Source organism: Octopus bimaculoides, chromosome 15 (assembly GCF_001194135.2).
Source record: "Octopus bimaculoides isolate UCB-OBI-ISO-001 chromosome 15, ASM119413v2, whole genome shotgun sequence".
NCBI classification, from domain to species: domain Eukaryota; kingdom Metazoa; phylum Mollusca; class Cephalopoda; order Octopoda; family Octopodidae; genus Octopus; species Octopus bimaculoides.
Window position 1 is genome coordinate 33,012,923 of NC_068995.1, and position 13,461 is coordinate 33,026,383.

At 34.0% G+C, this 13,461-nt stretch overlaps 1 protein-coding gene across 5 annotated transcripts in view; it reads right to left on the reverse strand.

The window, feature by feature from the left end:
- Nucleotides 1–13,461, reverse strand: part of LOC106880617 (KH homology domain-containing protein 4) — a 123,877-nt gene that overhangs the window by 6,492 nt on the left and 103,924 nt on the right. For 3 of the 5 annotated variants that reach the window (XM_014930636.2, XM_014930635.2, XM_014930637.2), the window contains 8 exons: nt 11,349–11,456; nt 10,109–10,249; nt 8,558–8,677; nt 7,709–7,852; nt 7,066–7,298; nt 5,250–5,513; nt 3,435–3,580; nt 2,453–2,592 (listed from right to left, as the gene is read on the reverse strand). In XM_014930636.2, coding sequence (XP_014786122.1) covers nt 2,453–2,592; nt 3,435–3,580; nt 5,250–5,513; nt 7,066–7,298; nt 7,709–7,852; nt 8,558–8,677; nt 10,109–10,249; nt 11,349–11,456 — 1,296 coding nt within the window. The remainder of the gene's footprint in view (nt 1–2,452; nt 2,593–3,434; nt 3,581–5,249; nt 5,514–7,065; nt 7,299–7,708; nt 7,853–8,557; nt 8,678–10,108; nt 10,250–11,348; nt 11,457–13,461) is intronic. The other 2 variants (XR_001410763.2, XM_014930638.2) reach the window with 2 other exon arrangements.

A 13,461-nucleotide genomic window follows, 5' to 3' on the forward strand; every position in this document is an offset into this window, starting at 1 on the left:
ATATATATATATATATATATATATATATATATATATATATATATATATATATATATATACACACACACACACACACACACACTCAAACATATACATACATACACATACATATACATATATATAATCTGTTTTGAAACATTCACCACTTTCTAATTTTTCTAATCTATTATCTCATTTGTGTAAGAAGGCCAAAAACATTATACAGTCAGCTAAGATAAAATGGACAGAATGTTTAATAAATTTCAGTTACAACCCTCCCCATCATTGTCATTACTCAATATTAAAAACCAAAAGCCAGAAAGGGAGTAATAGGGAATGGGAAATTAAGGGAGTAGTGGCTAATACAGAGGAGATGATTTTAGGTATAAGCAAACAAATGTATAAGTATAAATGTAATGTAAAATATGGTGAATGGAGCTAATGTTGATAATGATTGCAATATTGGGAGAGAGAGAGAGAGAGAGAGAGAAAGTGTGTGTGTATGCATGTGCATGCATATGTATGTATGGGCATCCAGCCGTAGAATCCATGCCAAGTCAGACTGAAACCTGGTGCAGTTCTCTGGCTTATCAGCTCCAGTCAAACCGTCTAACCCATGCCAGAATGAAGAGTAGGTGTTAAATGATAATGATGATATTTTTAATTAATATTCAGCAGAAGTAAATGTGTTATTCAAGGTCTGAGAGTTTCATGCATTCGCACATATCAATATATATAAATATATATATATATATATATATATATATATATATATATATATATATATATATACATATTAATTAGCAGATCCAACCTAAGTTAGATGTATTGTTTAGAACAACTTAATGTCTCAAGAAATCATCTTGTGTACATGAGAAATACTAAAAAGCACAGACTGCTATATTGGGTGATGAAATTTTAATCAGCACTAGTGGATGGCACAACTGCAATATGTGATTTCATTGTAAACTACGGATCATCAGTAGCAGCTAGCCAGACTGATGAAATAGCATAATACTGACCAAACACTGCAAAAAGCTAGTGAATAAACTATTAGAGACAGAAGCAGACTTTTTAGAATTTGTCATCTACATGAGATGATTTCTTGAAATGCTTACTACAGTTTAAGGCATTCTAAACAACATATCCAATTTAGGTTGGATGTGCTAATTAATAGTCATTACAAAAGCTGTTTCTGTCACTATCAGCTAATTTATTTACAGTCCAATAGCTACTTGCAACATCACTGGCTGTTTGGCCAGTATCATGCTATATCATCAGTTTAGTTGATTTTTAGTCCAGCATTTGGTGCTTGGTTAGCTATTACTGATGATCCACAATTTACAGTGAAATCATGTGATACAGTCGTACCATTTGCCTGTGCTAATAAAAATTTCATTAGCTAATATATTAGTCTGTACTTCTTAGCAGTTGTCATGCACACAAGATGATTTCTTGTGATGTTTACTACAATCTAACGTGTTTTAAACAATACATCCAATTTAGGTTGAATGTGCGAATTAATATTCATTACAAAGGCTCCTTTTGTCACTAATAGTTAATTTATATCATCATCATCATCATTGTTTAACGTCCGCTTTCCATGCTAGCATGGGTTGGACGATTTGACTGAGGACTGGTGAAACCGGATGGCAACACCAGGCTCCAATCTAATTTGGCAGAGTTTCTACAGCTGGATGCCCTTCCTAACGCCAACCACTCAGAGAGTGTAGTGGGTGCTTTTACGTGTCACCCGCACGAAAACGGCCACGCTCGAAATGGTGTCTTTTATGTGCCACCCGCACAAGCCAGTCCAGGGGCACTGGCAACGATCTCACTCGAAAATCCTACGGGAGCCAGTCAGGCGGTACTGATATATATATATGTATATGTGGGTGTGTCTGTCTGTCTGTCTGTTTTTGTTTTGAAATCAGATGATAGTTGTAAACAATCAGTGTTTATTTCAAATCTTCCTTCGAAAATACATTAGGCTATGGAAAATATTAATTTGCTTAGAAACAGATGAGGGTTGGTGACAGGAAAGGCATCCAGCCATAGAAAATCCACCTCAACAAATTCTGTCTAACCCAAGCAAGCATGGAAAGTGCTAAAATGATCATGATGATGATGAGGGTGATAGTATAAGGTTACAAGTTAGAATTTTTATATAATGTTAAAGGGTCCATGCAGCTTTAAAATAGTTTGGCTATGAGGCTGTCGTTTTCTGTGGATATCAAAAATTTATGACTGCAAGTGTGTATTGTGTATGCATGTGCAGGTGTAAATGTAGTATAAATTTGCTAGTCTTAGAAGTTAGAGATGTACTCAGAAGAAGGATTACAAACAGCACCTAAGCTATCAAACTGCTACACCCTTTGCTTCCCTCACACAGTTTGTTGTTATTTATTCATATAGTAGTTAACAATTTTCTTTGGCTTTTTTTTTGGCTTCATAAAACCAGCAAAACTCTCACCGGGAGGTGGAGGAGGAGGCATCAAGTGCTTATCTACTTCAGACCTCTCTGGGGATGGACTATGAGATGGGGGTGGTGGAGGAGGTGGGGTGACAAATGCCGGTTGGTTCACAGGAGGGGGGTTTGCAAACCCTTGATTTCTAGGAAAAGAGAGAAAGGTGGTTTTAGATGAATGGTATCAAATATACACTAACAAATATTGATTAAAAATAACTTAGTAACCACATTTCTGTTTTAGAGAAGCCACAATGAAAATATTACACTTTTTCTTTTCAAATTGATATATCCTCAGACTGGGCATGCAAGCAATTTGGAAGTTGCTTTTAAAATGAATCAGAATTGATATGACAAGCCCCAAATAGGTCTAAAGGTACAATCAAAATCTAAGTGATACAGATTAAAAAAAATTAGAACAGCAGTCAATATTTGTTTTAAAACTTAGTCACTTACTGCTTATTAGATAAAGTTGAATAGTCATTGTAAAATGAAGAATTTTAGCAACGAAAAGTTTTTAATATTTATAATGACAAAGAAAAAAAAGAACAATCACCAAAAATGGAAGACAAATAAATTAAAAAATAATCAGTATAAAAAACGATTTTAATTAAAATTTGTAAGACTGTGATATGATATATGGCAAATCATTTCCTTTGGCTAAGCAAAAGGCAACTTTTTCTAGAAGAAAGAGTATGATCAATTGAAATTGAGTCCAGTATATCACTGGTACTTATTTTATTGAGCCTGAATAATTGAAAAATGATTGCTAGCCACAGCAAGAATCAAACTCTGAGGGATAAAACTAGATATTGAGAAGTATTTCTAGTCTGCTGTTAAATAGTTTCAGCCATTTCCACCAGATATAATAGCAATGGCAATGATGATGACGATGATGATGATGATGATAAAATTTCAAACTGATAATAAACAAAAAAAAAATTTTTTTAATCCAAATGAAATTTGAAGTACAGATTAGCACAGTTACCTGAATTCTTCATAAACCTGAGATGTCTGAGTGACTGCAACTAAAGGCTGGGTAAAAGACTGTGTCACAGGTGATTGGTGATGGCTTCCTACTACAGGTGGTGGAGGACCAGAAGCAATCATATTGGCCAACTGAGGAGGACCATGCTAACAACAACAATAATGAAGCAGTATTTGAAAACAGGTGGTGAATAAATTGCAAATTAATAACAATGATAGCCTATAATAGCAATAATGAAGAGTTGATGGTGAGGAACTTGTAAAATATTATGTGAAAACTGATATACTGAATTTGCTGATGTATAAGATGCACTCTCGCATAAGACAAACACTTAGTTTTTTTTTGGTTGGAGGAAAAAGTATATTTTGTGGAAAAAAAAAAATGAATCTAATGTTTTATACACTTGGTATCCCATCTGGAATACAGTCACATTAGACGCAATTGTTTGTTACATTTAAGAATAAAAAGAAATTTGTCTTATACAACAGCATATGTAGTATAACTGGATAGGAACTCTACATGACATTTATAACAAGATTTATATTTCAAGGGAAGTATGCTACTTGTGGGTAATAAATAATAATAAAGATTTCTAACATAGGAATATAGGAGAATCAACCACAGATTAGTGAAAAGCAACTCCAAGCTTTGAACTTAGAAGCCAAAGTGAGAGATTTAAACAGCAAAGTACTCTGAGTGACATTCTGATTCTGTATTTCAAACAATAACAATAATATTGGTTTCAAATTTTGGCACGAGGCCAGCAATTTTGGGGGAGGGGTAAGTCAATTACATCAACCCCAGTATTCAACTGGTATTTATTTTATTGACCCCAAAAGTATGAAAGGTGAAGTCAACCTTTGCCGAACTTGAACTCAGAAAGTAAAGACAGATGAAAAGTTGCAAAGCATTTTGCCCTGTGTGCTAACGATTCTGCCAGCTTACTGCTTTAAAAATAATAATATTAATAATGATCTAATAACTGTCATAAAGTCAAACACTGTTTCAGTATTTGTTTATATTTGTTTACTTCATCAACTCTGGAAGGATAAAAGGCATTTAGTGAAGTAACTAAATATAAAACATTGTTGACCAGTACCCTACTAATTCTTTCATCAAACAATAAATATTTCTTACATTAATAATCTTTTACAACAGTATTGTTGATTTCTTAAATAAGCACAAAGCATCAGATTTAACGGGATAAGATAGGAGGCCATGGCATTTTAGCCTTCTTGAATAGCATGGTGATTTCTTTTGAATCCAGCTGTAGAAACCATACCAAATAAAACTGGAATCTGGTGCAACCCCTCAGCTTACAAGCCCTGATCACCATCCAACCCATGGACAACAGACGTTAAATAATGATAATGATAAAGCCTATGCTTTAGTGAAGATTGTAATTGACTAATGGATAGATAGAACAGATGAAATAGCTGAAAGCATGAGATAAATAACAACTAAGTTGAGGGAAAAAATTTCAAATATTTCTGTCAGCATTTCAATGTGTCTCTGGAGTGGAACAATTCCTTCTACAATGAAATATTGTCCGTATGGAGGCACAAGGTTCATTACAGTTTTATTATTGTAACATTACCAATGTTGGGATGGTGGTGGTAGTGGTGTGTGTGTGTGTGTGTGTAGTGGGAGGGGGTGATGAAAGTTAATGTTAACTTTTATGAATGTTGACTACACAAAGCCCAGAATTATAACTAGTCAAAGACAGAGTCAATCTGTCTCCCATCTGGACCATTCCAATAATAAGAATAATAATTTTCCTCTTTCTCACTATTATCAGTAACAAACTACACAAACCTGATAGCCCAACAAATTCTCTGGTATTTTATCTTCAGGTTTCTCTTCAGTAAATCTCCGTTTTGGAGGCTGCTGTGGTGGGACGGGTGACTGTGAAGGAGGTGCATGATGAGGTGGTGGAGGTGGAGGTTGAACAGAATCGTCTTTCGGTGGCCCGACATTATAGGCATAACCTGTTGTTGTAATGGCGTATGTTGTTGGAGCAACAGTATATGTGGCAGCTGCAGGAAGACTCATTGGCAGACTAGCAGCACTACCAGAAAACTGAAACATAAAAACACACACACACACCAACATTATTCAGAATCACCATATAAGCAGTACATTTCTGAAGTGACAGGAAGAGAAACTGGGTATAACTGGATTTTTTTAATTGTTTTAATCTCATTTCTGATATTTAACCGAAATAATTCTATTCTTGTGCAAAATGGTTTGTATTTCTGATAAAGAAGAAAAATAATTTTTTAAGTTACATAAAAAAAAAAACATTAAAAAAGAACAACTATGTGCCAAACCCAAATTAAATTCATGATCAGAGAATACTGTGTTTAGTAACGTTCCTATTTCTTTACTGCCCACAAGGGGCTAAACACAGAGGGGACAAACAAAGACAGACAAATGGATTAAGTCGATTATATCGACCTCAGTGCGTAACTGGTACTAATTTAATCGACCCCGAAAGGATGAAAGGTAAAGTCGACCTCGGCGGAATTTGAACTCAGAACATAGCGGCAGATGAAATACCCTTAAGCATTTCGCCCAGCGTGCTAACATTTCTGCCAGCTCGCCGCTTTGTTTAGTAACATTCTGCTGAGCCATTGTCTCTCCAATATCATCATCATCTTAGTTATTATTATTATTGTGAGAGGCAATATTACTGATATAACACTACCATTTACTTTATTCACTCCTAAAATGTGAAGAATAATTGCCAATTCAGTAGGGGGTGGGACTGAAAAATAAATTCTGAGTGAAAATATGCTCTGGAGGGTAGAGTGAGGAAGAGTAGAGGGAGAGAGGGAGGAAAGCAAGGTGGGGAGTGGTGTGCAAGAGTTTGGTCCTTAGAGAAAAGATGCCAAAATATTGAGATGAGTGGTGATATGGTGTATGACACACCTCCCCAAATACTTTTTCAGTCCATCACTGGTTTCACATTTTATTTCAAATATTCCTCATAACAGGTGCAGTCATGGCTGTGTGGCAAGAAGCTTGCTTCCCAAACCACATGATCCGAGGTCCAGTCCCACTGCATGGTACCTTCTACTATAACTTTAGGCTGACCAAATCCTTGTGAGTGGAATTGGTAAACGGAAACTGAAAGAATCCCATTGTGTGTGTATATATATGTGTGTGTGTGTGTGCATCTTTTCGTCTGTCTGTCCTCACCACTACCACCACTTGAAAACTGGTATTGGTGTGTTCATGTCCCCATAACTTAGTGGTTCAGCAAAAGAGACCAATAAAATAAATGCCAGGCTCTAAAAAAAATAAGTACTGGAGTCAATACATTTGAGTTAAGAAATTCTTCAAGACGGTGCTCCAGCACTGCCACAGAAATGACTGAAACAAGTAAAAGAAAAGGGAGTATTGCTAGAAAGAACAGGTGTCGAAACATATTTTAGACCATCATACACGTATAATATTTACAACACACATCAACAAAGAACAAATACACCATACATCTTTGAAAGAAACACTTATAACTAGAGGCTCTAGATACAGTTGTATTTAGGTCAAGATGACAATAATGATGATTATAATGATGGCAAAAACAATAGCAAATACAAGTAAAATTAATTAGAATTGAAAAACTCACCTGTCCATAGTAGGGAGGTGGTGGTTGTCCAGCTGGCGGGAGCTGTTGCTGAGAAACAAATTGCACTCCAGGTTGTAGTGCATTCATTGGAGGTGCTATTGAATTAGGAACAGGAGAACCATATTGGGGGGCCATCTGAGGGGTTCCACCACTTAATGACATACCAAGAGGGGTGACTGTCTGCTGGCCAACTATCACTTGGGCAGGTTGAGGATTACCTAAATTAGCATTGCCTAACAATGAGAAAAATACAAAGGAAATGCAATGTATAACATAATATATACATATTTGAAAATCCTACAAGTCTAGGTGAAAAGCGCTTTATATGATTTATAAAACGTGTGACATATTAATAAAAATCTGTAAATGTACAACCATCCAGATTTCTGAGTACCTTAAATTTTTTTCTAATATATATATATATATATACACACACATACATGCATACATACATACATATATATATACATATAGAAAACTATAACAAAATGTCAGTATATATAAATGAGAAATTTGATATATATCAGTAATACATGCATAACAATGAAAAAAAAGTTATTTTTAGTAATATTATGTTATTTCAAGAAATCTATCATAAATTGTTTTGCGTTATTTGTTAATATCAATTTAAAAATAGAAATACCTAAAAATGGATCATTTGTAGTGGTTGCATATTGACTCATACCAGGAGCTGTTGAAACTTGTAAAAGAGGTGGTGGAAGGGAAGCATTTGGTAATAAACTTCCACTGGCATCCATTTGACCAGCAGGAGCAGCCGGTGGAGGACCTAAAACAATATTGAAATAACAATGATGAAAATATCCTCCGACATATTAATTGAATCGTCAAGGTTTACCACTTTGTCTTTAGGGGTACAGGGTAGGCAAGTTTGAAATTATTCTTTATCAGCACATTTTTCTTCTAATTACTGCAATAGCTTCAAGTTTTTCTAACCTTATATTGCCCTCAATTCACCATACCAAAATGGTATTCAGCCATCTGTTGTCCTATTGTTACAGTGAATATTCCAGATGACATCTAAAACTGATAAGTTATTTATTTTATGTGTCTGAAGTTACAACCCAACAATTACTATGGTTAAAAATATTTTGTCTTTTGGTGTAATCTCTTGCTATTTGATTCACTAATCCATACTCCACTTTTCTCGATTGGATCTAAGCAACAACAATTATTCACAAAACATATACTTTGAAATGCCTAAATGTATTAAACAATATCCTGTATTGGTTTTGATGTGATCACTCCCATTACTTAATTATATTACTTTTTAGAACATTATTTGTGTATTTGCATGTGTCAAACTAAACATAAGATGGAAAGTAACATATCTGTATATATTTTTACATATACAATAAAAGCAAAACCAAAAGTAAAAAAACAAACAAACAAAACAAAAAAAAAAACAGAAATGAGTGAAAGAAATATGCTTCAAATTTTGGTCTACAATAACAAAGACATTTAGAATGCTTACCAGCGCCAACTGAGAGAAGTGGAGATGTTGAGAGACTTGTGACCATAGGCATAGGTGTTAGTGATGTGGAATAGGAAACAGGAATTACTAAGCCACCTGCATTAGCTGAGCTGACCATACCTGCACATAGAAAGTGAAATTTTTGCAGATTAAAATAAGCACTGTTCTGCAGTTCACAGCATGAGTTATCAAGAAATAATATGCTAGAGTTGCAATGTATGCTGCAGAGACAGACCCACTTTTTTCAGTTGGTGTTTGGAACATAAATTAACATGAAAATTTTGATGGAAGGTTTTAATTTAGATTATTGTTTTAAAACATGCAGTTTCTATCATAGAACCAATGGCATTGTCAGGCAGGTTGGATTTTTTTCACAGCACAGCCATATTTTTCCTAATCAAACCATGGGCTGGAAGGTTGTTTCTAAAGCTGGCTTAATTGAATATGATGTGATTGTTTTGTTAATTCTAAGAAGTGCCAAGTTGAATATTTCCACAACTAAATGTAAGTTCAAAAACCTAACACAATAAGAGCAGAAAATTGAATAAATTTCAATTTCAATTCTGTAGTTTTGTATTTGCACCATCAGCAACCAAAATATCTTTATGTTAATATCTTGTTAGTGAACAGATGTATTACAGTCAGGTAAGCACTCACAGATTACGTTAAGCACACTAACACACACTATACAATATCTATTTTGCTAATATTGCACTTACAAAATAATCACAAAGAAATAATAAAGCAAAATATGCATGTATGACATTTAGAATTTTAGTTGATATAACACTAGCAGCGAGACATGAACCTCTGGTGTTGATCCAATACAACAGTGCCGTATACATTAGATCCTGTCAACTATAACAATTGGATTTAATCCTTCAGCATTCAGCTTATTCTACCAAATGTAACAATACTTATTTATTTGCATTATTTTGAATTAATCATGCATTATTTTGTAGCTTCAAGATTTCAAAGATGCAATTGTTTATTTTTAGAATGACATTATAGGGTAGGTGTAAGAGGCTGGATCTGGCCACTTTGAATATAAAATAGGTAGAATATCTGGGCAAGATATGACTGGTTTAAATGCTAAAAGATTAGATAACTTGCAATGAATGAATATCCAACCTAGAATATCAGTCGTTTTGTGTTTGTTGGAGCTGGCAGGAGTAGGAAAAGTTTAAAAAAAGGTACTGTTATGATTTTATATATTGATAACTGCAATATGGTTTATTTACTTGTATATTTGAAATAAAATACTGTTAATCTGTTGATCTAATTTAGCAAACTTATCAGCAATGCAAAGAAACTGACATAAATGAATTAATGTGATAAACTAAAGAGATAAATGCATGTGTGTGTGTGTGTGTGTGTGTGTGTGTGTGTTTTAACACTGATACCAGCTGAGAAAGATGGTGACATTTGTTTACACCTCCTTCAACAGTATGTCCCCTAGCTCAATACAATGGAATAATAAGAGAAAGACTTATTATTCTACAACTTCAGAAGAACATTATAGCTGCTGAAGTTTTCAAAAAGAAATCAAACCTTGAGCAGAAGCTTGAGACACTAATGTTGGTGGTGGCATACTGGTCAGACTTGCAGGAAGAGAATTGGCTGAAAGTACAACAGACGACGTTGGTAGAACTTGCTGAAAAGTTGGTGGCAAGGACGTCACAGTTTGCATGCCTAGAAATTAAGGAAAGTTTGTTATTAGTCTTAATGTTGGATTTTTTTAGACATTGCTGTAAAATTTAATGGGTATTTTTTTTAAAATATAGATATGTAAAAAGACAATATGAAGAAATTGTTATGGTTGAGTTTAAAACCCGGATTCTCAGTACCCAAACTATTCAGCTTCAACAGCTCATCACAAACAATTCTAGTCTTTTAAATGACATTTTCTGGACGTATTTAGTGGATCTTGGAATACAAACAGAATATTTGTATTCCAAAAATCTACAGCCGTTAACAAGATATCATCTTTGGGATATTTACTTAGTTTCATTAATACATGTTGTTATGTAATCTCAGCCCAACTCTGACTGAGCAAAGATTATTGCATGCAGGAAGTTGTCTAAACAACTCAATGTAATCCATTAGCTGTAAAAAGGTTATAGTAACCCACTAACAGTAACTAATAGCTGTAAACAACTCACTGCAATCCACAGAGCTGTTGTTCTATAGATACATACTATACTCCTATAGTATGAATAGACCTATACATACTACAGTTCTATATATAGAACTATAGTATATATAATTCAGGAGAGGTATAGTCATTTAAATCAAACTGGATATATTAGTAGCACATAGTTTTTTCAACCCTAAAAAGATAAATAGTAAAGTTAACTAGTGTTGGTGTCACATAAAAAGCTCCAGTGCCCGTGCTACATAATAGCACCCATGCTGGTACCACATAAAAGCACCCATGCTGGTGCCATGTAAACTGATTGGTGTTAGGAAAGGCATCTAGCCATAGAAACTAGGCGAAATCAGACAGGAACCCAGTACAGGCCTCCTGCTTGCCAGTTCTAGTCAAATCAACTAACCCATACCAGCATGGAAAATGGATGTTAAATGATGATGATGATAATGAACTGGATGCCATTAAACAGACAGTTTAGTGCTCTAGTAGTCAACAATAATAAGACCATATTACATTTAAGTGAAACTAAAATATTACAAACCAATCTGCTTTCATTATTGAGATACAACACCCTTATTAGCTCTCATAATTAAATATAAAAACTGCATGAGTAAAAAAAAATTAGGAATTTTGCCTCACCTGGACCTGGAATCTGTGAATACTGAGGCTGTTGTGAGACACTAAGCTGTGGAATACTCTGCTGCTGGGCCATCATCCCACCGGGACCGCAATTAGGGTTGGCCGAGGCTAAAGAAAGAGAAAAAAAAAACAAAAACAAACTAATGTAAAAAGAAAAATCAATACAGAAACTGATTGATGCCTATGAAATTAAAATTTACAAGTTAATTGTTATGTCTGATATCAAAGAGGAAGAAGTTAAATACCAATTACACAATAGACAAAAATAAATAAATAAAAGTTCAATTTACCATGACCATAAAAATATGTTTATAGCAGAACCTACAAAATAAAAAGTTTTAAAGCGAATACAGCAAGGTTTAAAAAAAAAAAAATAAAATAAACCCTCAGAAAACCCTTCAAGAATCAAAAGCGAGAATGACTCACCACATCAAAATTGGTTAAGATTGATGCTATCTTAGGTTCATGCATTGGAACTGACAACAATATCAGGAATTTAACCATATTTAAAATGGCAGCTGTTCAGAACCTAGTGCAGTGGACTGATTGAGTGTTCTAACAATTTTCAATAAATCCTAACTGATAACTCATTAGAGAACCAAACATAAATCCCATGCCAACTATGGAAGTGGGTATGAGCGTCTCTGTTGCATTTGTAATACCTTTCTTCCACCCCTTTAATCTTCTACATCATTTGAACTCTGCGAGAATTGGACCTTTTTAAATGTATACACATATACATATTTTGTATTTCATGTATTTAATATACTTTATATATTGTAAGAACAGAAATAAATTTATTTCTCAAACGCGTGATAATGCTATAAATAGAATGATCAGGATAAATTATCCATATAATGCAGAAAAATACGTTGCCGGCCAGCCATGATCCAGTCTCGTGGCTGGCCGGCAACGTATTTTTCTGCATTATATGGATAATTTATCCTGATCACGCTATTTATAGCATTATCACGCGTTTGAGAAATAAATTTATTTCTGTTCTTACAATACATCTCAACGCTTCTAAAAAAGAACAAACTTTGTTTGTTTACTTTCATCGTAAAGTTGACTTTATATATTGAACTGTCTAATTTGCTTATCCCCATATTTGCTTCTATACCCACTCAAGTTTGAATCCTTGAGCACTATAAGTATTCTATATGGAGAATATCTGGATCTCATCTACACACTCACACACACACACACATATATATACACACACACACACACACACACATATATATATATATATATATATATATACACACACACACAATATTAAGGATTCAGGAGAGAATTATGTACTTAAATGATAGGCACCAGGTTAGGTCAAATCAACTTATAAACACCACCTTTAGTCGAATAAATACACTGGATACTGAAGTACATCCAGTGAAATATTCAGGTTATGTATACAGAAAATATAACCCTTATGTGTATTTAACACCTAGCAGCTGGTCCAAAGTGCACAACTGTATTGGTTGCATGGTGTTTGGTATAATCCAGGATGTCCAACCGTTTGGTGAATTATAAGCAAATAAATAAATAACATGGTGCTATAAACCTTCTGTTATTTCTACATATTAACTAAACTCTTAATATCTCTCTAGCTCTTGTAATGGTCATCATAGCCCTATGTTTGTTCTCTCATTCCAGGCCAGCTTGTGCTCATGGATTGTTCTTCTATTGTGTGAAATTCTATGTATCACCAGATGAAAACAGTTTTTTGCTATGATGTAATGTAATCACTCATCTATTAAAAAATGCATTAGAAACAGCTGTAATGAACTGACAATTATCCATTGTTATTTATTTATTTGCTTTTATATATATATATATATAAGAATTTAAGGAATGGAGAAAACGCATGTTGTAATTGCATACTTTATTCCTACATATGTTTCAAAGGATTACAACCTGTGTGATCCATAGGGATCTTTGATATTAAAATTGTAGCCTTCTCATCAGGGAAAGCAAAATTTCAAGGAGTTCCTGCCTTAAAAACAGGAACTAAACCACAGTTATTTTGTGTTCTTTGCTACATTGGTTTCTATTAACCCATTTATTCTATCAGAAGAATTTTTATTCATTAAGATAGAAGAAATACACATAA